This window comes from Salmo salar, chromosome ssa17 (assembly GCF_905237065.1).
Source record: "Salmo salar chromosome ssa17, Ssal_v3.1, whole genome shotgun sequence".
Lineage (NCBI taxonomy): Eukaryota > Metazoa > Chordata > Actinopteri > Salmoniformes > Salmonidae > Salmo > Salmo salar.
In genome coordinates this window covers 17,243,244-17,267,253 of record NC_059458.1, presented here as the reverse complement: position 1 = coordinate 17,267,253, position 24,010 = coordinate 17,243,244, and the positions used below count along the sequence as shown (strand labels likewise).

Below are 24,010 nucleotides of genomic sequence, written 5' to 3'. Positions count from 1 at the left end.
ACTGGTTTTGCGTCTCAAAGAAGCTCTGTCCGTGGTTCTGAAACCAACATGCATGGCATTCAAGTAACGTTTAGTTATATAATAATAATAATAATCATAGCTACTTCTTTTTGAAATGGTGAACCAGTTTGTAGTGAAATCTGAATTCTAGAACGTTCACGGAAAAAACGACCGTTCAGATTCGCTCAACGGAAAAACATGATGCCCCTAAACTACAGCTAAAATGGGTTGGATAAAAGGAGATGGTGAGATAGAGGACTCGTACAAAATAAGCAAAATAGCTGCCCATGTACCCGACCTTGTTGTCTACAGCACCCTCACCAACGATATCCCCTACGCAGAGAACTTTCATGGAGTCCTTCTCTTCGCCGATGTATCAGGCAAGCCATGTAATATCTCCTTAGCTACAGTAGCTAGCCACGTTAGCTATCTCGCTAGCCAACATGAGCTGGAATTCCCTGACGATCTACGTGTAGAAGCTAGCTAGCTAACGTTTGCTAACCCACTAGCTGGAAGTCAACTAATCCATTTTGTATATTTTTTAGGCTTCACTAATCTGACCGAGAAATTTAGTTTGAGTAGCAAGAAAGGCTATGGAGCAGACGAGTTGACACGCACACTCAACAGCTACATTGGGGAAATAGTCAGTCGTAAGTTAGCTATGTTTTTTTATTAAAGCAATACAATATCAATCTAACGTGATGTACCGTTAGTTAACTTAACTTAGACTAAGTTAGTAAAAATAAAAATAAATTACCAAGCAATGCTTTGTTGCCTGTATTTCAGATATCCTTGATGCTGGGGGAGATATTCTGAATTATGCAGGTAACAATAGGCTTCCCTCTCAGCTTTGAGACACAGATTCACCATGATCACAATTCCTAGCTACAGTGCTTTTCTACTCTTCATGGCCAAACAACTTTTAATCACAGGCGATGCCATCTTGGCTCTATGGACGGTGGAGAGAGTCCAGCTCAGTGAAGTAATCTCCCTGGTAGTCAAATGCAGCCTCAACATCCAGGACCAGTGTGGAGTCCGGGAGACTGAAGTGGGCTGTCAGCTAAAAGTTAAAATAGGTGCTTGTCTGAGTCTCATACAGGCGAGAGACATGTTTGTGCTATAACACCAGGGCCTGTATTCACAAAGAGTGCAGATCTAGGATCAGTTTTTCCTTTTAAATCATAAGGAACACAAGCATTTCGCTGCACCTGCAATAACATCTGCTAAATATAACATTTGATTTTGATTTGAATAAGGGGGACCTGATCCTAGATCAGTACTCTACTCTTTGTGAATTTGTGCCCTTATTATCCGGCTACACTTGACTTTATAGGCAACTAGAACCTCAAATATGATACCCTTTCTCCTCTGCTGTCCCAAGGTATATCTGCTGGGAAGCTCTCCAAGGTGATCGTAGGAGACGAGATCAGTCAGTACTTTGTGGTGATTGGCCGGGCGGTAGACGAGGTGCGGCTGGCAGAGGGTTTGGCGGTGGCCAGCACAATCATCTTGTCACCTAACGCCTGGGAACTATGTGAGAGGGACAACATCGCCATTGACCCCATAGAGAACGAGAGAGCCGTGAAGGTGTGTGTGTGGATGGATGGATGGATACAGTTATGATGAATGCAGTTTCAAGTAGCCAGGTGGTTCTAGATGACTATATGTAAATGGTTGTCATTCAATGCAGGTGCGATACATCAAGCGAGAGCCCAGTTTCTCTGTTGAGAAGTACCAGGATTCAATAGGAACGTCTGTAGAGCATGAAAAAGTAGCAAGAGGTGCAGTAAAGAGAGTAGCTAGATATCAGCCTGTGATACTTCTACTTGCATGGTTGTGTTGTAACATCCTAACCAGTCCTTTTTTTGGTCTACAGATTGTGTGAGGAGAGCATCTCGACTGATGCCAAACGCCGAGCTTGAGAAAACGTTACGCATGTACATCATGAAAACGGTTTTGCAGAAGGTAAGAACCTACCTACTACCGTCCTCTTTCTTTACAATAGCAAAAGTTGTCCGTTTTTTCAAAATCAGAATCACTATTTGTGAATGTATAAACGTGGGCTCTGTTTTAATGTCCACACTACTACTTACCTAGAATTAAGAAACGTATTGAGTAAACATTCTAATAAGTATGCTAGAACGGTCACTGGAATGTAGCCATGGTTTTCTATTCTGACCTCTCCTCCCTCATTAGATAGATGACGACCAGCCTCTGGAGTATCTTTCTGAGATGCGTCCGGCCACCATAGTGTTTGTCAACATGCAGTTCAAGGGAGGAGAGAGTGACCAGGAGCAGTGTATGACCATCCACCAGGCTGCCATTGGCATCGGTCAGCAGATAGTCAAGCACCACGGGAGGGTCAACAAAGTGTTCATGTTCGACAAGGTCCGTTAGTGGTTTGTTCAAGGTGGAATCCTGGGGGTTTATTCTGTAGGAACCAAATGAACACAAACTGGCTGAAACGGGGAGGGACTAACCCTGAACTTGTCCAATAAGAAATGCAAAATGTTTTGGTACGGTGTGAACTAATGAATACACCCCAGCAGTTCTCTGTTCCCGGTGGCAATGAGAAAAACTACAAACACAATTAAACAGAAACAATGGGTTCACTCACCAAGACTTTCTTCTTCAGTCAAACCCGCTGTATGTTTTTAAATAACAAGGAGTTTGTTGCAGGGCTGTACTTTCCTCTGTCTGTTTGGGCTCCCTGGGGACAAGCGGGAGGATGAGAGTGCCCACGCCTTACAGGCTGCCTATGGAGTACATGACCTTTGCCAGAAAGAGATCCGCAGCCTCAAGTAAGGCCCATTTGATCCTAGCATTCTAGGACCACATGCTTTTAATTTTTATCAAGCTACATATGTAGGATTTTTATTTTATCACCCTATTGCAGGATCATTTTCCTGCAATGCAGGACATTTTAAACTTGTAGTGAAATTTCTACTTACGAAAAATGTATAAACTCCTACAAAAATGACCATGCATTATAATCCACATAATAATTCACATTTCCTTTTGCTACAGGACTATTTTCCTGCTCTAGAAAACTGGCTCAAATTAAGATCCTACATCTGTATTACACTTGAGTGCAATATGTTGTATAGTTAACAAAAAGTCCAATGTTGTCCAACAGGACTGTCTCTGTTGGAGTAACCACAGGCCCAGTGTTCTGTGGTGTAGTAGGACATCCAGTGAGGCATGAATACACAGGTACCCTTGACATCCTCTTGAACTCTCAGGTGGAACTGTGCTTTGCCACTGCCACCTTACTATAACTCGCTGTAGACTCTTTTATATTATTTTAACTCACATACTAATATGTTCAGAGTTTGACCTATGAACTTTGAACTCTCTCTGTGTCCTTTGCCGTTAGTGATTGGACGTAAGGTGAACCTGGCGGCACGGCTGATGATGCACTACCCCGGGGTGGTGTCATGTGACAGCGAGACTTGTTACTACTCAAAGCTGCCCGCGTTTTATTTTAGCGAGCTGCCCAAGAAAGCCATGAAGGGAGTCAAGAACCCTGGAGTCCTATATCAGTTCATGGCCAATAAACAGCCGATGTACGACCATCTGATGTGACCAACATCATTTATAGTCCATTAACTCTTGACTGGTACTCACTTTCATATTGAGCACTGTACTATTGTCATGTTAGATAATTAAGTGTATTGTTGTGGCTTTCTTGTATTGAAAAGCTACATAATGAGACATATTGCAATTGTAATAAGGAATTATAAAGGTTCATACATGCTTATAAAACAAAATCTCATCTCCAGAACTGTTGGTAAAGCACCTATGTCTGTTGAGAGAGAGGAGGGATATCCTCTTTTGGGTGAGTTTTCTCAAGTATTGACGATTATGAATGACATGCATTCATCGTGGAAGATCACATTGATTTGAATGATATGTTGCGCTCAAATGCTCCCTAGGCCGAGAGAAAGAAATCGAGGTGTACTCCAGCATGCTGAAGAGCTTCTTGGAGGCCAGGGCTGCTGGTCACAAGAACTACAACAATGTTTTGATCTACGAGGGACCTACCGGCTATGGCAAGAGCCGCCTGCTGGCTGAGGTGGTATACAGAACAGCCAAGGAGGGAGTCAGGTCAGCGCCAGCTGTTAGTTTAGCCTGGTCCCAGATCAGCCTGGTTAGTTAGCCTGGTCCCAGATCAGGTCTTGGCAACTACGATGGTCATTGTCATGCCAAATGCACAAACAGATCTGACACCAGGCTAGTTGATAATACAACAAATATGTGCTATATCCCAAGCTGTGGTCATTTAATTTCATTGTAAGTCAACCCCAGTAGTGACAAAGAAAAATAGACATCAACAATGGGGGATTGGAAAGCATTTCTTCTGTCTCGTTTCTTTCAGAGTGATCTCTTTTGAGCTGGCCAAGACGGACATCAAGCAGTCCAACTACGCTCTCCAGACCCTACTGGCCATCGTCATGTCAGTTCAGAACTGTAAGAGCTACGCCGAGCGAGAGAGAGTCCTCCTCTCCAAGATCCTAGACCCAAAGATGAGGCAGAACCTCTGCCTTCTCAATGATATCCTGTTAGTCAAGGTAGGTGGGGATCTCTGAACGTTGCTTTTCTAAAAGTTATTACTCTGTTTCGTAGTAGCTAACGAGGGTCGATAGGTCTTTTCTGTAAGATCTGTTCTGTGCTTTTAGTTTCCTGTGTCTAAGGATGTGTCACTCATGGACAGCCAAACGAAGAACAAGAAGATGAGGAACTACTTTCTGGAGTTGTTTTGCAAGGTACTGTAGAAGAACATAACGTGGATGATGTAAAAACGTGACTTAGGTGGCAATTGATTGTTTGATGACTTAGAATTCAATTGATTCGTGATAGCTACGCGTGTGTGGTCTGTCCAGTTCGCCGAGGACGAGCCGTGCGTGTACGTGCTGGACCAGGCTCACTTTGTGGATCGAGCGTCATTGGCCTTCCTGCTCGAAGCATGTGAAAAATCCTCGGTTCTGGTGTGTATGGCCCTTCTCCCCCACACCAGTCAGAGCGGGCCCTTCCTGGAGCTTAGCCACATCATCAAGGATCCCCGGACCCTCTACCTTAACCTGCCTGGGCTGGAGCCCCCCGTCATCGCCCAGCTAGCCTGCCAGATCCTGGGGGTGGTCCGCATCCCTAGCGAGGTGGAGCTGTACGTGTACACAAACACACACACACTGTGAATATACATACGCTACACATATCGACTCGCCAAGGGTGTCTCAGGGGGAGTTGGGAGTTTCACACCTCACACACGTTCAGGTTACCCACTTGTACATGCAGTGAAACTGTGAAACAGGACAAATATAAGCACCCCAATTTGACCTTTGACTCCTTAAAGACAACTGAAGCATCGAATTCCAGAGGAAGTAAAAAGTCATTTATTTGAATGTACACTTTTGAATTGGCTTGTCGACTGTATAGCTATTTTTTTAAGACTCATTCTAAGGCTGTCATTGTCTCAGTGCAGGAATATCTCGCAGAAGAAGCCGGAGTTACCTTATGAAGACATGCCACGTATCAATTAAAAGTGTAATCTGTTTTATAGGTTCCTGGTGGAGAGAAGCCATGGAGTTCCATACTACTGTGAGGAGCTCTTGAAGAGTCTGTATCTGGGAAATCTGATCGTGATCGAGGAGGTGGAGGGGGAGAATGAGGCTAAAGACGTAGACATCCTGTTTCCTGAGCCCACCCTGGTGGTACACAGCTCCAAACCCAGCCAGGTGTGGCAAGAGGAGGACGCCAGGGCCGGAGCGCTGGGTAGGAAGATGAATCTGTTGGCTGAAAATGTCTTGAGTGGGAGGTCTCCCGGCCTATTAACACCCTTGTCTGTGAAACGGACAGACCTATTGGCTGAGAATATATGAGTGGCAGGTTTCCAAGCCAATCAACACCCTTGTTTGTGAAACACTGTCATGTTGCAGGGCCACCCAAGGCATCCATGTTGAAATCCCGCAAGATCACAGACCTGGACCATTTTGTTGACCGGGCTTTGGTCTGTTTTGTCGGAGAAGCGGCCAAATTCCACGAAGTTCCCATCCCTCTGACATTGAAAGGTGTAGTACAGGGTTCCTGCATTCTGCCCCCAAACACAATGCAACCTCATCTCATTAGTCTTATTTGATAGAAATTACTCATAAATAAAACACTAAAATCATTAAAGATGTTTTCTGTTCAGGCATGTCTATAGGCCTACTAATAATAAATGCCATTTAGCGGACACTTTTATCCAAAGCGACTTAGTCATGCATGCATACATTTTACATATAGGTGGTCCCGGGAATCGAACCCGCTATTCTGGCATTGTAAGAGCCATTCTCTACCGACTGATCTACTAATAAAAGGGAATTCTATTCAGGCATGGCCCTGGCCCACCTAGACCACCTGCAGCCGGCCGACCAGATGGTGGTGAAGTGTGCTGCCATCATCGGCCAAACCATCACCACGCAGATGCTCATCACCATCCTGCCAGAGTCAGAAAACCCCGACAAGCTCAACCTGTCGCTCACCTCCCTGTTCAAGTCAGGCACGTTTGAGTGCGGCTCCAAGCCCAAGCAGTTCACCCAGCAGCTCACCAAGGAGTCAGAGTGCTGGGGTGCGCTCAACTGCTACTGTGTCCAGGACAGCCAAGAAGACATCCGTGAAGGTCAGTAGTGGAGCTGAGGCTAGCGCAGACAAGGACAAGTTTCACTCTCTCTACCTCTCTGTCTCCCCTCTGACTCTCTCTACCTTCTTCCCCCCAAATCTCTCTCCCACTCTCATGTATATCTCTCTCTCCCTTCCTCCTTCGCCCCCCCCCTCTCAGAAGTGTCAGGCAAGGCGTGTGTGGACGGCGTGTGGCGCTGCAGGGTGATGCGTTTCTGCACGGCCCTGGTCAGGGAGACGGCCTACGAGCTGTGGCTGAAGGAGCAGAAGAGAGAGATCCACCAGAAGTGTGCCAGTTACCTCCTTAAGCAGGCCCACCGCTGCAGGGACTGCGGCATCGCCGAGTTCATCTTCGGGCACAAGGCAGCTATAGGGAACAACCTCATCGAGATCCACCCGAGTTTGCTAAACATACAAGAGTCTGGGGAGGCCCTGTTCCTGGGCCAAAGTACACTGGGGCTCCCCAAGGGTGAGTGATGGACCCACTGACCTCTCCGCTAGAGAAGCACACGCAAGCTGAGAAACGCACACAAACACTCCCTGAGAGACAGACGCAAACACTCATGCTCGCCCAAACACACACACACAAACACTTCACACACACGCTCATGCAGATTGACAATAGTGACGCTGTAACCAACTGATCTAAGGAACCATTGAGGGTTGATTTGACGTGTGCTGTTTGTGTTGTTCTCCTCTCCACCTCTCAGAGACTATACAACTGAACCAGGTCAGCCCTTTGCATCCCAACAGGTAAGGTTTTATACTCTACCCCTGGTCCCAGATCAGATGGCCAGTAATACAAGTGGGCTGATTCCATAACAAATGTATTTGTGTGTTTGCGTGTGTCAGTAAGGAGGACGAGTTCCTGTTGAAACTAGATTCTATGGTGAATGAGTACAACACAGTGGACAGAACCAGGAAGTGTAGGTGTGCCCAGGTTACGGAGTGTGTGCTGTGCCCCATGGTGCGCCACTGCACGGGTGTGGGCGACGTACCCAAAACCTTTTATTACCTGCTAGAGACCGCCGCAGCCTCGGCCTACCTCTCCAACAACCTCAAGGTGTGTGTGTGTGTGTGTGTGTGTGTGTGTGTGTGTGTGTGTGTGTGTGTGTGTGTGTGTGTGTGTGTGTGTGTGTGTGTGTGTGTGTGTGTGTGTGTGTGTGTGTGTGTGTGTGTGTCCTTTAAACTTTTTTTCTGATCTGTTCACGCGCATACAGAAATACTCTAACTCTCTCTCACAGGCCCTGTCCTATTTAAACGAAGCCAAGATCATACTGGATAATCTGAAAGCGGGCAAGCCAGCCTTTGAGACTGCCGACCCAAAAGTCAAAGTGAAAATCAACAACTTTGAGAGAGCCTGTATTTTCCGTCTCAGAGGGGAGGTAAGAGTTCACTGAAATGTTATTTATGCTCTCAAAGGATAATAATGATTTGCATTTATACATAAATAGTGCTTTTCTCAAACTAAAGTGTACAGTTTGTTGTACATTTAGGTGTTGTACAACACAGGCCAAATCGAGGAGGCTGAGAGCATGTTTTCCAGCGCCCTACGGCTCCTGAACAGACGTCTCCCTACGAATCGCGTGGCCATGTCCCTGAAGTACGTCTGTGAGAAGATGAAGAGTCTGTGCTACAGATCCAAGAACGCTGACAACCCTGGGTGTGTTCTGTGTTCAACAAGCCCCTATAAAGATTAAACAAATGAATATATAGATATTTTATATACAGCAAGCACTATAATATCAACTATTTTCCATTTATTGACGACAAAATACTACAACATACCGCAACCTACAATTTCATCATTTATCTGCATTCAACTCAAACAGTAATAACTTTTATAAAAATAAATTCTAGCACAGTGGTGATGTAGGCGCTCCATCAATTGAGGGGATCTTACAATCGTGTGCATGCGCCACTTTTTAAAGGTTTTGTTGTTTAGATGTTGTTATTGTTGTTGTCTTGGTGTCCAAAGAGAGAAGAAGCTGGCGTTCCTCCACGAGCAGATCTGCTGTCTGTCGTACATGTGGCAGATCGGCTGCATGAGGAGAGCTCCCAAGAACATGCTCAACGCATCGCTGGCCATCACTATGGAGATGAACTCAGCCCAGAAGAGTGCACAGGAGAACAAGGTGGTTTGTTTACTCTGCTTGTCTGTTTTTTACAGGAAAACAGGGGGGAAATGGGTTTGTTCGGTCAGTGGGAATCTCAAACACAACACGGCTCAGTGTGTTGAGAGGGGGGAGAAAGAGAGACACTGTTCAGAGATTGATTGATTCATCAGGAAATACAGATTATCTGTCATCATTCTCGAAGTCTTCCATCCTTAAGAGAGTATACAGCAGGGATCATCAACTAGATTCAGCCACGGGACAATTATTTTCTTGTAATTACTAATCATTTGTAGACTGCACATTGACCACAAGAATCCCAAACAGATACACTATAATGTTTGACTAAAACATATCATTTCAAACCTTGCTTACATTTGTATACGATCACGTTACTCTCTATAACGAGTGGGAATACTTGGGAACAGATTTCTGAAATGAAAATCACTTGCAGCTGATTTCCTGGTGTTTTTAGTCTGTCCAACAATAAAATGTTTTTTTGCTCAGAAAACTTGGGGGGAGGGGGGGGCAAATAAAACCACCCGCGGGCCGCCAGTTGGGGAACCCTGGTATACAGTCACCCCTACACCCTTCCACATCCCTCTTACTCTCAGACACACCACCTCTGTCTCTAGATCATCTTCTCGTGCATCGACTACCTCCAGTACTGTCAGCTGAGTGGTATGGACGAGCGGTGTCAGATCTATGAGAGGATGCTGTGTGGAACCTGTGTTGAGCTGCCTGACTGCATGGAGGGCCTGATCCTCACCAGCTACTTCATACGCTCCCTCTCCATCGTCAAGCTCTGCTCCGGAGCCCTGCACGACTCCATCCAGTATGGTGAGGAGAGGACTGGATGTGTGTGTTCGCTTTAAACAAATAAGTGTGTAAGCAAGCGAGACAGACAGACAGACAGACACAGACAGAGAAGAAATAAATAGCAAAAAAGTTTCAGTATTGAAAGTAGTTCCACTTCTCAGGTCTCCGAGCAGAGCAGATCAGCAAGCTGACGAACCACCGGGGCCTGGACATGTTGGTGATCGCTGTCCTTCACACACCCCTCCTCCTCACACAGAGGTGAAGCACTACTTCTACTTGTCTCTTTTACTGGGATGTGTACCTTATTCACTAGCTTTAAGCACCAGCTGTCAGAGCAGCTCACAGATCACTGCACCTGTACATAGCCCATCTATTTATTTTGCTCCTTTGCACCCCATTATTTCTATTTCTACTTTGCACTTTCTTCCACTACAAATCTACCATTCCAGTGTTTTACTTGCTATATTGTATTTACTTTGCCACCATGGCCTTTTTTTGCCTTTACCTCCCTTATCTCACCTAATTTGCTCACATTGTATATATACTTATTTTTCTACTGTATTATTGACTGTATGTTTGTTTTACTCCATGTGTAACTCTGTGTTGTATGTGTCGAACTGCTTTGCTTTATCTTGGCCAGGTCGCAACTGTAAATGAGAACTTGTTCTCAACTTGCCTACCTGGTTAAATAAAGGTGAAATAAAAATAAATTAATCAAATCTGCTGTTGAATGCTATGATACCCAGGTATGAGGAGTGTGTCCAGCTGATGCAGAGTCTGGAGTACCTGGGAAACAGGACCCGCATCAGCACGGCTAAAGGCTGGTTCTATGCAGGCTGCTTTGACTTCCTGCTCTACTCAGGCAAGTTGGATATTCCATCACTGTGGGACACCATCTCCACGTGACATATCTTAGTTAATGAACTAATGGATAATAATTAGAAATGCCATTTAGTTTTTATCCGAATTAACTTAGTCATGCGCGCATAGATTTTACATACGGTTGGTCCTGGGAATCGAACCGCCATTGCAAGCTCCATGCTCTACTAACTGAGCTACAGAGGACCACTAGCATAGATTGGGTCTCATGGTGTGTGTTCCAGGCTTTGCCTTCCGTCCGTTTGAGGAGTGCTACACCTTTGTGGAGGAGTCCCAGTCAGACCCTAACCTGGTGGCTGATAAGAGTCTGATGATGAACCTCTACTCTGCTCTGGCTCTGTGGTGAGTGGACTGACAGAAGTGTTATAAATAGAGTGCACATGATTCTTTTCTCTACATGCCAGAGAGGCATTTCTGTTCTACATAACATATTTCTAGCTGAACGTTCTACAATGTTGTGCCTTTCAAAATGCAGCCCGACGCTATACTCTAGTCCACCCCACTATCTTGTGTGTGTGTGTGTGTGTGTGTGTGTGTGTGTGTGTGTGTGTGTGTGTGTGTGTGTGTGTGTGTGTGTGTGTGTGTGTGTGTGTGTGTGTGTCATTCGGCCTAGGTATGCCCGTCTGTGTGAGTGGGAGAAGGCCTGTTTCTTCTACACCAAGGCCTGTGGAGTGACCCGACAGGCTCCCTCATCCATCCACTCCATCAACGGCATGGTCATATTCCTGGAGTGTCATGTGCTGCTGTTCAGAAAGGCCCTGGTGGAGCACAACCAACACATCAAAGCCATCTACCAGAGCACACAGAAGGTAGCCTAGCGACAGGTAGCCTAGCGACAGGTAGGTTGCTGGTTCGAATCCTCGAGTCGACTAGTTGAAAAATCTACCGTCGTGCCCTTGATCAAGTCACTTAATCATAATTGCTCTGGATAAGAATATATGCATGAACAGGTTTATGCACACGCTCACACACACACACTCACATTTGGACGATCTGTCTTTCTCTCAAGCTCTCTCTCTCTCTCTCTCATATATATATATATATATATGCCTTCACATGCCCCCCCACACACACAGTTGTGTATAATGTACCTTTAGAAAACTCACACAGCCATATTATAAATGTTTTCCCTGGAACAGTCCTAACAGCCATAGTATTTCTTATGCAGCACTTCACAGAGTTCAACCGGAAGTACTTGACCAACAAGATGTACGCGCCCCGGGTGCTGCACCTCAGAGCTTACATGTACATGCTGGCGGGCCACGAGGCCCTGGCTAACGCCATCCTCAACAAGGCTATAATGCTGTGTCAGCAGCACGGCAACAAGCTGGAGGAGAGCTGGATCACACAGAACCAGGTACAGTACTGGAGGAAGGGTCTGAGATGACAAAGGCACACACACACACACACAATCAGGCAGAAGGATGTACTGGATGCATGGCATGGGATAATGCATGCGGGCAAGAGAGTGTACAGTCTCACACACAATCGCACATACCGTATAATGAGTATTCACAGGAGGCTGGTGAGGGGAGGACAGCTCATAATAATGGCTGGAATGGAGCAAATGGAATGGCATCAAACACATGGAAACCAAGTGTTTGATGTATTTGATACCATTCCACTGATACTGCTCTGGCTATTACCACGAGCCCGCCCTCCCCAATTAAGGTGCCACCAACCTCCTGTGATGTGTATGCAGTCATCACACACAGAACAGAAACCTCAACCACATGCATTTAAAAAAGACTGCAGTTACACTTCGTACACCATGTAGTACAAGTCAGTGGAGGCTGGTGAGGGTAGGACGGCTCTTAATAATGCCTGGAATTTTAGTGATTGGAATGGTATCAAACACGTGGTTTTCATATGTTTGATGCCATTCCACTGACTCCGTTCCAGCCATTATTATGAGCCGTCCTCCCCTCACCAGCCTCCACTGAGGTAGATGTATTTTCTCCTTGATAACCTACACAAGTAGAGTATGGTGCGTATTAGCATGTATTATTTCTTTAATTAAGGACATTTCTAATATGTTGTGAATATTCTCTGTCTACCTCTTCAGATTTCGTGGTTCGGCGTGTTCAGGCAGAGTACCAGCAACTGGTTCGCTTCCACTTTGACCATGCCCAGCTGGGAGGAGGCTAGGGGGATGGACCCAGAGGAGCTGGCCCACACCCGCTACACCCTAGTGGGTGTGGGGGGCGAGATCCAGGCTGACAACTCCAGCCTGCACCTCACCCCAAAGCCAGAGGACACCCAGCTCCTCAAATGCCAAGGATAGGGACCCAGTTCCTTTATTGAGAGTGTGGAGAACACTGTATATGGGGAAAGCAAGGTCATTGCCAATTTGGTTTTGAACTGTGATGTTGTTTGGGGTTAATGAGTGTCGGTATCATTTAATCTGGATCAGATGTGGATGGCCAAGATATGAACGTTCACCAAATGAAAGGATGTTTCAGTCACTTTATTGTTTCCTACATTTCTCTCTCTTTCTCTCGTATAACAAATCACATTTATAATAGAACAACAAATATCTGAACTGATCATTTTCCACAGATGAGTCCATAAACTCTTAAACATAAACTTGTCTTCAGCTATCAATACTAAATTTTAAGGCAGATTTCCACATGTAAAGTGGCCAAAATTTAATATTGATATTGATCCATTCTTATTTCTCTAATAAGTCAAATCCATCAACAACACAGTACAATGGGATAGACGTCGACAACATAAAAACCACAAGTTTTCACTTACCCCAATTCAAAGTTTTTAGTAACATATTAGTAACATTTTACACATGAATAAAATATACTATGTATTGTACATCGTTAAGAGTTTTCACTTTATTACATTTTGCCCTTTCTCACAAAGCTATTATTGCATTTCTATCAATTAACCACAACATCCTGTAGAAAGACACTGCTAAGTTTGATTCACCTTTGTGCAGGTGTTTAAATACAGTTACTGGTAGTTCAGAATCAGAACACAACATCACTTTGTAGGTGTCAGACAAACTGGAATGCAGGAGAAGATATCACAAAACGTACCGACAGGGTGACTGGAACAATATGCCGGTAAAACACATTTGTATGCCCGTGGAACACACATGCACAGTGCCTTGAAAGTATTCACACCCCTTGACCTTTTCCACATTTCGTGTTACAAAGTGGGATTAAAATGAATTTAATTATAAAATTCAAATCTGTAAAAAAAAAAAAAAAAATACAGTAATATCTTGATTTAGATAAGTATTCAACTCCCTGAGTCAATACGTTTTAGCTTTTCATTTTAAATTAATTTGTTAATTTCAAAAAACAATTCCACTTTGACATTATGGGGTATTGTGTGTAGGCCAGTGACCAAAAAAATCTCTATTTAATTACATTTTAAAATCCGGCTGTAACAACAAAATGTGGAAAAAGTCAAGGGGTGTGAATACTTTCTGAAGTCACTGTATCTCTACACGGTCATCTAAAGACTTCAAAGACAATTTGATTGTTAAGACCAGAGATCCTATAAATTACTATATGATGTTCATTGTCAGTCTATGGTTAAAACCCTATAGGAATCACATTCCCAATAGGTACAGAATGGCAGGGCTATGCTGCTACGCTAACTGGAATGTAATGGTCCCCAATGCCTGAAATATAACACTGGCCTGCCTCCCCACTCTAATGGAGAAAGAATACTATCAACAAATCTTCTGGAAAATGGCAGTGAAAATTTTACAAATGAGATTTCAAGAAAAAAAAGTGTACATTTAACACTTTAATTTGATACATAGACAGTATACTGTTTTCATAACGTTAAGTGCAGAGACCCAACAGTGATGTCAAATTACAAAACAAAACACATCGATTATTCCATGAACAAGATTTTCGTTGTATAATGTAATAGATTTTTTTAAAGGATTACTATGTTGAAAAAATAGAAAAAACATACAAAATACAAACGATTCCATTAAAAAGTAAGGTTGCTTTAAAAACTATTTGGTTGATACAGATGTAGGATCTTAATTTGATCACCCTGTTGCAAAAATACTTGTAAAATTTGTAGTGTATTTATGGTTTAAAAAGTTTTGTAATTTCCACGTAAAATTTTCAAACTTAATTTTACCTTATGAAAATATGTTCAGCCCTTACAAAAATGCCCATTAATTATAATCCACACATTTCATGTTACTTCAGGATTATTTTCCTGCTGTAGCAAACGTGCTCAAATTAAGATCCTACATCTGTAATAAATTGGCCCACGGGTAGATAGACATAATAATATGAATTCCTTGCTTCCTCTGTTGCTGGTATCACCATACATTGACATACATAGAAAATAATCACAGTTAATGTTTGTTGGTTCCTCCATAGGGTAACACTGTTTCTAAAAGATTTACACGAGTTGCACACACACACACAGTCTTACATGACGAGAACGCATGGTGCAGCACAGTTCAGAGGTGGTCAAGTGTGGCACGTTAGGAGTTATTTTCCACAGAACGGTGACGAAGCCGGGAATGGATCACAAACTCGTCTCTCTGTCCAACTTTGAGTCCTTCCTCTTATGTCTTCTCTCACAACCACTGGAAAACAAAAGGCTACGTGTCACAAACAGCATTAGAGGAGACACGACATACAGTATACCACTGAACTGACCAGCTGGATGGCATTGTGTATTGGAGCCCTGCATGGCAGAAGTGTCACGGACTCCATTGACTTGGGGTAATATTACCATCATGCATAACCACCCTAGACATGCAGTTGTCCCCAACCACCACAGAGGCAAACCACACCAGAGCATGCTGTGTGTGTGTGTGTGTGTGTGTGTGTGTGTCTGTCCACCATACGCATGCATTCACATTCCCCAAACCAGTGAGCATGAAACATTCAAAACAAAGAGAGACGCCTTGGGACATTTGTTTAGACCTGAGTGCCAACTTTGAGTTGGTGGTTTCTACTGTGGATCTTTATGGGTCAAGAGATAACAGGTTGCTCCAGGGTACTTAAGACTGAAGTCCCACACTCAAACTACAGGCACACTTGCGACAAAAGACCATCACGTTCATATTGTCACCTCCGCATGATACAATGATAAACTGCACATTGGTTCTAGAAAACTGCAATGGAGGGACAAGATATGTAACACCATGCCATTGAGAATTGGGATTCACTTACCTTTGGGAAAATGAGCTTCTGAGAGGTTAGGAAGGGGAGCTTATGATGGGAATGGAATGAGAAAGGATAGGAGTCAAGATAGAAGTTAATGACCATCTATATCTCTGCAACGGAAGGGCAGGACAAAATCCACCTTTTGATATCCACATTAAATATGTTTTACAGTATTCACCCCATGAACAATAGAAAACAGGACAGTAGTTGAGATTGGACAAGTAAATGGCCTGTGGCTAATATACAGGTCTAATAAAAAGATGAAATGGCATTTTTGGTGAAAGGTTTGTATTAATTGATTGATTGGTGGACATTCCAAACCTTTTGGAGTTTGGATCCTTCTTGGAGTTGTCACTGGGACTAATACTATTCCACACGTTCCCGAAGGAGCCTTTGGACATCTCATCGGAAATGTTCACCGTGGCGGGATCGCTCCTACAAAACACAAAACCAAGGATGCTCGGTCAGTCACTGCATGTTCTCATGGTCAAGACATCCTCTGAAATGTGTTGATGATTAGGCCCTGATCTTGAATTCGCTGAAATCGTGTTTTCTATGGCTGCCACTAAAAAAGTGTGCTTGTGCCGCGGTATTGACACAACACATGCGCAACATGGCCCTCTATATAGTTAGTCACCAAAACCTGTACCGGGTTTTTTTTTAACTAACTTTTTAGTGCCCACAGTCTCTGGATGTTTCGTTAGTTGGACTTACTTGTAATTTCCTTCCAGTGGCAAAGTAACTATCCCTTCCTCCTCCTCCACTATAATACTGGGCTCCTCCTGGAGAGAGAGAAATGAAGAAAGTGACTGTTAAATCACACACCAATGCACCACAAGCCCAGACGATTGATAGACTCATAATGTGCTGACATATCTGTATGACTTCAATATGTTTAAGAGCACCAAGTACTGTATACCTCTTCTTCTCCTTCCTCTAGTTTCTTCTTCTTCCACTCGGGCATCAGGTCGTCCAGCCAGCTCAGCTCCTTCTTGGTGAACATGAAGTCCAGAAGCTTACGGATAAACACCAGAGCCAACACCTAGAGGAGAGAAGCAACTCTCCTTACATTCTCCTCCTGTCAACGAAGTGTGGCGAATGACATCGACACATGCTGTACCTGCTGTACGTAAAGATTAAGGTGAATACCGAATTAAATATCAAAGCTAAATAAATGCCAACATACTCAGACATAACATCTCTTTCTCAATCTCTCTCTCGTGCACGCACGCACACACACCAACACGCCCACCCTACCCACCCAAACACAACCCCACCGTCCACACACACACACACACACACACACACACACACACACACACGTTACCATCATGGGGAAGACGATGGCATAATTTGAGGTCTTGATGACCCACAGCAAGACCAGGCAGCTGAGCTGGATGATGGTGAAGAGGTGGACCTTCCTCAGGGGGACGTGTCTCAGGTAGATGAAGTCTGGCTGGTGCTTGGCCGGCATGCCAAACAGCTTGAGACGGTCAAAGAACTGGATACCTCTCAGCGAGGACGCTCCCATGTACAAGAACACTCCATACAGTACAGGCATGGGGATAAACTGGAAACAGACAGACAGCGCTCCATTTAGTCTTCAACAGTTACTGTATGTATGCTCATGCACGTGCGCATGACTGTGCTAAAGTGTGTGTGTGTGTTGTAACTGATCATGTATATCTGAGGTCTGCCCTTTGACCTCGCACCTCCCTCACCTTGAGGACAGAGGTCATGAAGACGGAGCAGCCCATGAGTAGGAAGATCATGAGGCCGGTGAAGCGCTGCTCTCTGATCCCCAGGAACTTGGGCTGTTCCCCGGGGGCCGAGCACTCGGACTCCAGCTTCAGACTGTTGACGTGGGAGATGGAGAGCACGGTGGCTGCCACGAACCAGGGCAGGCCCATCACAGAACACACCCCCAGCATCACCCCCACCACAAACAGGTCCAGGTGGTAGCCACAGCCCTTCTGTTGATGGGAACCAGAGATGTGGGGTTATAGAATCCATATTGCAGATATACAGGCAGTATACATAGTCTATAATACATGAACAATAAGGAGATATACTGTTCAGATCTTTAGTTATGGAGAAATGAGGAACAGTATGCAAGGCTTTAGTTGAAATGGCAGCCATAGCCAAATGGGACAGAAATTAAATAGTCCCCCAAAAATGTTTGGTCAAAACCCCAAAATAGAATAAGCCTTTAAATCAAATCAAATCAAATGTATTTATATAGCCCTTCTTACATCAGCTGATATCTCAAAGTGCTGTACAGAAACCCAGCCTAAAACCCCAAACAGCAAGCAATGCAGGTGTAGAAGCACGGTGGCTAGGAAAAGGGCTTAGGGCTTTGACTGTTCATTATATTGTTATAATGACCTGTTACATTTTCAATTTCACATTTTAGCTGTGATAATTTTTTACCATCGTATAGCAGTGAAAGCTGACAGTAGAATGACTTGAATTGGCAGCCATTACCTTCAGTTTGTGCTCCTTCCTGTTGATGATAACAGCAGTGATCTGTTGGTCCATGAAGATAAGGATGGTGCAGAGCAGCGCAGGGAGGACCGCGATTATAGTGGTCCACCACGGGTTGCGTCCTATTGGGTTCACTATCCAACCACGGTCGTCTCTGGTTGGCTGTGGGAGGGAGTGAACATGATCATAATTTGTGTGTGTGTGTGTGTGTGTGTGTGTGTGTGTGTGTGTGTGTGTGTGTGTGTGTGTGTGTGTGTGTGTGTGTGTGTGTGTGTGTGTGTGTGTGTGTGTGTGTGTGTGTGTGTGTGTGTGTGTGTGTGTGTGTGTGTGTGTGTGTGTGTACTCACCTTGAACTTGTTGGGGACCTGCAGTTTGGGTGAGGGGATTCCCAGGGCGTAGTCCACTAGGACCATGGTGAGGATGGTGATGAAGACAGCAAAGTCACTGATCTGGGCTCTCACCTGAAGAGCAAGAGATACTCACAGTGAAACTAGGAACTGAGCTTATGGCCAATCTCCTATTGCTCAGTGTCATTTGAATCCAAGTGAATTGTCTGCTTTGTCCGTAACGTCTTCACTTGTCTGCACGGTTGTTCACATCTATCTTGTTCAGGTCGTTGTTGTAAAAGACAATGTGTTCTCAATGACTTACCTGGTTAAATAAAGGCAAATAATCCTAATCATTATGATAATAAAGTGCAAGTAAGTGTAGGATCTCTTAGATGCCACAAGGAGGCATCAATATACTGGAAAATCTACTCTTCCTCGTGCGGCACACAGCACTCATTGACACATCATTGAAATAGAATGGGTAGATTTTCATATTATGACGCACCAGTAGGCGGTTGAACACTGATACATCCACCAAAGTCTGACAGATTAAGGGACAAGCATCAATCAATAAAATATCATTGAAATCCCTGCAAATGTGGCTACCGGTCCACATTCCTTGAACTCAGGAAGCAGGAGGTGTAGTTGGACGTGCCTTGGTGGGGAAGTAGCGGCTGGTCTTGAACTCCTTGAGGAAAGCGGACATGAAGACAGTAGAGAAGAAGAGGACCACGGACCAGAAGAGGACGTCAGGAATGTAGGGTCCGTGGGGGCCACAGGCGCTGCCCTCAAACTCCCCCCGGAACACAAAGCACTCCTACAGCAGAGACAGAGAGATATGTGAGTGGAACTCCATACCCCATATATTTCCTATGAAGTTAACAGGATAGACTGGCCGTCCTGCCTACTACAACTACATACTGTGTACTAACAGTACTACATACAAATATCAACATACTACTCATCCATACTGAGAAGTCATCATCTAATGCACAATCGCGCTTGTTCCCCACTATTTGTTTATGTTTGTAGAGCGCATCCCCTATTCTGATTATCAGCTGTTGTCAAACACACGTGGGTGTGAAAAGACGATTCTCTTCCTCAATAGTGTGCAGCAAATTCTACTTGATGAAAAGCCGAACTGAGTCTGACATCCTGCCATTTAAAGCATACACATTTTTTTAAATGTCACATACAATTAAACTTTATATTTTCGCATACCCAAAAAGTCTACTATTTAGAACGCAAGTATGGGTATTTGGACACGGCCACTGTAAGGTATGAGTTACCTAGATAGGAAAGATAATAAGACCCAGTCGAAGTTAGCCTCTGGTCCCAGATCTGTTTGCAGATAGCCAACTCTTACCATACGGTTGCCACAACCATAGGCTTTACACACTTAACAGATCTGGAACCAGGCTAACTGCAAATGCATTGGCACACTCAATATTAGGTTAAATGTTTGTACATGCTGCACAGTGGTTATATTCTGTAGTACTCCACCACTGACATGTCATAGGAATGGCTCCACTATAAATATATTTCATGTCCTCTGTGCACTGATTCCGACAGAATCAAAGTGCAAGAATGACTGGCCAATGCTGAACCATGTCTGTGTGAACCCAGTCATTCATGCACGCACGCATGCACTATGGATTGCAATCACATAGTGTGTGTGTGTGTGCGTGCGTGTGTGTGTGCAGATGTGCATAAAGAATGCTCTACGGTGACTGTTTCTCTACGGTGACTGTACATGGTTAAATCCTGTTGAAATCCTGCCTACATGTCTTTAATCCTGTCATGCTGTTCTGCTCCCTCTGGGGAAACACATTGTACTATCCCTATAGCCTCACACCCCCCTCCAGGGGATAGCTATTTCACCATCAAAAATACACTTTATTTATACAATATAATATGTGTGGCAATTTGCTGATGAGTGATGTTTTAGAAGTAATTGAGTAAGGAGTGTTAGCTACATTTTACACATTTAACTATGCAAGTCAGTTAAGAACAAATTCTTATTTATAATGACGGCCTACCAAAAGGCAAAAGGCCTCCTGCGGGGACGGGGGCTGGGATTACAAATAAAATAAAAATACTACAACACGACAAGAGAGACACCGCAACACTACATAGAGACAGCACAACACTACATAGAGACAACACAATACTACATAGAGACAACACAACACTACATAAAGAGAGACAACACAACACTACATAGAGAGAGACAACACAACACTACATAAAGAGAGACAACACAACACTACATAGAGACAACACAACACTACATAGAGACAACACAACACTACATAGAGACAACACAACACTACATAGAGAGAGACAACACAACACTACATAGAGAGAGACAACACAACACTACATAGAGAGAGACAACACAACACTACATAGAGAGAGACAACACAACACTACATAGAGAGAGACAACACAACACTACATAAAGAGAGACAACACAACACTACATAAAGAGAGACAACACAACACTACATAAAGAGAGACAACACAACACTACATAAAGAGAGACAACACAACACTACATAAAGAGAGACCTAAGACAACAACATAGCAAGGCAGCAACACATGACAACACAGCATGGTAGCAACACAACTGGACAACAACATGGTAGCAACACAACATCACAGCAGCACAACATGGTAGCAGCACAAAACACGGCACAAACATTATTGGGCACAGATAACAGCACAAAGGGCAAGAAAGTAGAGACAACAATCATGTATCAATATTACTTCAGGGGGTGGTTATTGGTCAATAGTCCCACATGGTGCCTGACCCTGCACTCCACTGTAATACTACTGACCTCTAGAAGTTCATGTGATGATTGCACAGTGCAGCTGGTGCTCTGCTACAGAACGAGGTAGTCAGTGACCTTACAAAGCATGGCTTCATCCCCCTGAACCCAAGAGCTTTTAGGCTTCAAACCCCTCTTTACCTTGACCTCCATGCTGGTCCAGTTGACCTCTGATGCAGTGATGTTCCTGTCCTCCCAGTACCTCAGAGTGGAGTTGCTGGGATCCTTTGGCTCCACACACGCACACCTGCCAGAGCACAACACACATATGCATGGGAACACACACACACACACACACACACACACACACACACACACACACACACACACACACACACACACACACACACACACACACACACACACACACACACACACACACACACACACAAATAAACACACACATATAAACAGTCACACACAAGGCCGCAGACACACACATGCACGAGTACACACACATGCACGAGTAAACACACACACACACACACACACACACACACACACACACACACACACACACACACACACACACACACACACACACACACACACACACACATACACACACACACACACACACACACACACACACTACCTAAAGTAGCAAAGAAAATGTTGTGATCCATTTAATAAACACAAGAGAACAGCAAAATGGATAAAAAGGTGTGGTGGCAGTAGCAAGAACAGCGCCATCTAGTGGGCAAAACGTGGTACGTTCACACTAATTTATGGTATAGAATGCAAGTGACTTCAATGACTAATTTCTCTGAACAGTGGGGAAAAGACATCACCAGATTCACAGGGAATACATTACAAAGGATGAAGACGCAATACAGCTCCATACTACGTGCCAGACATGGAGAACTGATAGTGTATACTGGTTGTTGGAGTGAGTTTAGTGTGGGATGTGGGGGTTCCGTGGATGGCTTATTGCATTCCTCATGTCTTACTCATTGTTAGGAAGAATTATGGTCCAAATCGGATGTTAGGTACTATATTTATTTAAGATTATATGAATCCTATAAATTCTAACAGCCAATTTGGGTGCAATCAATTAGCTTAATTTCTCAGAGATCAAATTATATTTTGACAAAATAATGGTTCAGGAATGTTAATATTATCTGTTTCTAATTACAGAAACAATTTCAGAACATTCTGAGATGGTGGGTGACATGGCTTGCTGAAATGACATGGAATGACCCATAAGAATTCATCTCTATGACTTCACCAATGTACGGAAAACATTAACTTGACCGTACATTACATCGACTTGGAACAATTACATCATGTATTAATGTATGTCCCTGGGTTTACACATGGGATTATTCAGCCTACTGCAATAATCTTGTAGCATTACCGAAAAACTGGATAAACTGCCCATATTGCCCATCTGTGCTTGGATGATGTAGCTAGCTAACACTAAAACTGTGTACAGGACTCTGGTTTACTGTCTGTGTTTTGGCCCCCAAAAAACGGGACTGTTTTCCACCTGCAGTATTGTAGGTGGAGCACTATTTACACTTACGAATGCTACTTAAACAAAGTAGTACAATTTACTCCTACCACTACTAGTTCCACTTAAGATTAGCGGTAGTTAGTGGGGAACTGGTTCCATTAATGAGTACACTCTTAGAAAAAGGGTTCCAAAAGGGTTCTTTGGCTGTCCCCATAGGAGAACCCTTTTTGGTAGGACCCTTTTGGGTTCCATGTAGAATCCCTCTGTGGAAAGGGTTCTACATGGTACCCAAAAGAGTTCGACCTGGAAACAACAGGGTTCAACCTGGAACCAAAAAGGGTTCTTCAAAGTGTTCTCCCGTGAGGACACCCGAAGAACCCTTTTAGGTTCTAGATAGCACCTTTTTTCTAATATTATACTACAGGTTAAGAGTACTAGTTTCATTTATTGGCAGTTAAAGGAGTACTACTTCCCCCTATGAGTACTACAGTTAAGTTTACTAGTTGCACTTACAAGTACTGGTAGTTAGAGGAATACTAGTTCCACCTATGACTATTTTATCCACTTACGAGTATTAGGTCCACTAACTAATACTATTTCCATGACTTACGAGTACTGGGTGAGTTTCTGCAGGTTGTTGTTCATGTTGATGGGGTAGTGTTTCCCCAGGTGGATGAGTTTCTCCAGGGCCTCGTAGATGAAGATGATGCAGATGAGCGAGGCGAAGGCCTCCTCTGTGAAGCGGGTGATGTAACAGACCAGGGAGCTAGCGTCTGTGGCCACCAGGACCAGGCAGAGGAACGCCGTCCACAGGCCGATACAGGCCCTCAGGGAGAGGTAGGACAGGTCATAGTCTCTGTGGACAAACACACACGTGTAACTTGGTGGGACGCGAACAAAAGGACATTTATTCATTTTTTATTTAACCTTTATTTAACTAGGCAAGTCATGCCCGGTCATGCCTACATACATGGACACACACACACACACACAAAATATGTGACTGCAATCCAAAGTGCGAGCGTGCATGAATGACTGGGTTCACAGAGACATGATTCAGCATGAGCCAGTCACTCATGCACGCACTTTGACTCTGTCCAAATCTTTACAGAGAGGAAATGGAGTCACTGACATGAAATATATTTATAGTGGAGCCGTCCATATGAAATGTCAGTGGTACAGTGCTACAGACATTGTACCTAACACTGGCTGCCAATATATTTCCAATTAGGCTGGTTCCAGATCTGTTCATATATATAGCCATAGTCATAGTACC

General features: G+C 44.1%; 2 protein-coding genes across 6 annotated transcripts in view; one reads left to right on the top strand and one right to left on the bottom strand.

Moving 5' to 3' along the window:
• Positions 1–22: 22 nt before the first annotated feature.
• On the top strand, positions 23–13,015 carry LOC106575294 (adenylate cyclase 10). 3 transcript variants are annotated; one of them, XM_014151728.2, is made up of 32 exons: positions 23–380; positions 546–650; positions 787–825; positions 933–1,076; positions 1,382–1,587; positions 1,691–1,781; positions 1,877–1,965; positions 2,197–2,388; positions 2,680–2,801; positions 3,137–3,213; positions 3,377–3,566; positions 3,783–3,838; positions 3,936–4,107; positions 4,379–4,571; positions 4,680–4,766; positions 4,884–5,164; positions 5,561–5,772; positions 5,937–6,068; positions 6,371–6,658; positions 6,818–7,126; positions 7,368–7,410; positions 7,510–7,720; positions 7,902–8,042; positions 8,154–8,320; positions 8,636–8,792; positions 9,407–9,611; positions 9,752–9,848; positions 10,337–10,452; positions 10,694–10,811; positions 11,083–11,278; positions 11,638–11,826; positions 12,535–13,015. In XM_014151728.2, the coding sequence occupies exons 1-32, from the start codon at positions 224–226 to the stop codon at positions 12,751–12,753; spliced, it is 5,001 nt and encodes a 1,666-aa protein (XP_014007203.2). In that variant the 5' UTR covers positions 23–223; the 3' UTR covers positions 12,754–13,015. The 3 variants fall into 3 exon arrangements, with proteins under 3 accessions (XP_014007203.2, XP_014007204.2, XP_014007206.2); XM_014151729.2 differs by lacking the exon at positions 12,535–13,015 and having other exon boundaries at positions 11,083–11,308; positions 11,638–11,712; XM_014151731.2 differs by lacking the exons at positions 23–380; positions 546–650; positions 787–825; positions 933–1,076; positions 1,691–1,781 and having other exon boundaries at positions 1,447–1,587.
• The window catches only part of LOC106575295 (sodium-driven chloride bicarbonate exchanger), a 38,138-nt gene continuing 27,049 nt past the window's right edge, over positions 12,922–24,010 (bottom strand). For 2 of the 3 annotated variants that reach the window (XM_014151732.2, XM_014151734.2), the window contains 11 exons: positions 23,345–23,590; positions 21,420–21,525; positions 19,103–19,264; positions 18,466–18,579; positions 18,119–18,280; positions 17,356–17,607; positions 16,962–17,204; positions 16,554–16,676; positions 16,349–16,416; positions 15,956–16,069; positions 12,922–15,048 (listed from right to left, as the gene is read on the bottom strand). In XM_014151732.2, coding sequence (XP_014007207.2) covers positions 14,988–15,048; positions 15,956–16,069; positions 16,349–16,416; positions 16,554–16,676; positions 16,962–17,204; positions 17,356–17,607; positions 18,119–18,280; positions 18,466–18,579; positions 19,103–19,264; positions 21,420–21,525; positions 23,345–23,590 — 1,651 coding nt within the window. In that variant the 3' untranslated portion in view covers positions 12,922–14,987. Of the gene's footprint in view, positions 15,049–15,640; positions 15,680–15,955; positions 16,070–16,348; positions 16,417–16,553; positions 16,677–16,961; positions 17,205–17,355; positions 17,608–18,118; positions 18,281–18,465; positions 18,580–19,102; positions 19,265–21,419; positions 21,526–23,344; positions 23,591–24,010 lie in introns of all 3 variants that reach the window. The other variant, XM_014151733.2, reaches the window with a different exon arrangement.

Excerpts from the sequence above, each read along its gene's own strand:
- LOC106575294 (XM_014151728.2), top strand. The coding sequence starts at position 224 with ATGGGTTGGATAAAAGGAGATGGTGAGATAGAGGACTCGTACAAAATA. Across the intron at positions 6,659-6,817 it reads CCAAGAAGACATCCGTGAAG|AAGTGTCAGGCAAGGCGTGT; the intron begins GTCAGTAGTGGA and ends CCCCCCTCTCAG. Across the intron at positions 7,411-7,509 it reads AGCCCTTTGCATCCCAACAG|TAAGGAGGACGAGTTCCTGT; the intron begins GTAAGGTTTTAT and ends TGCGTGTGTCAG.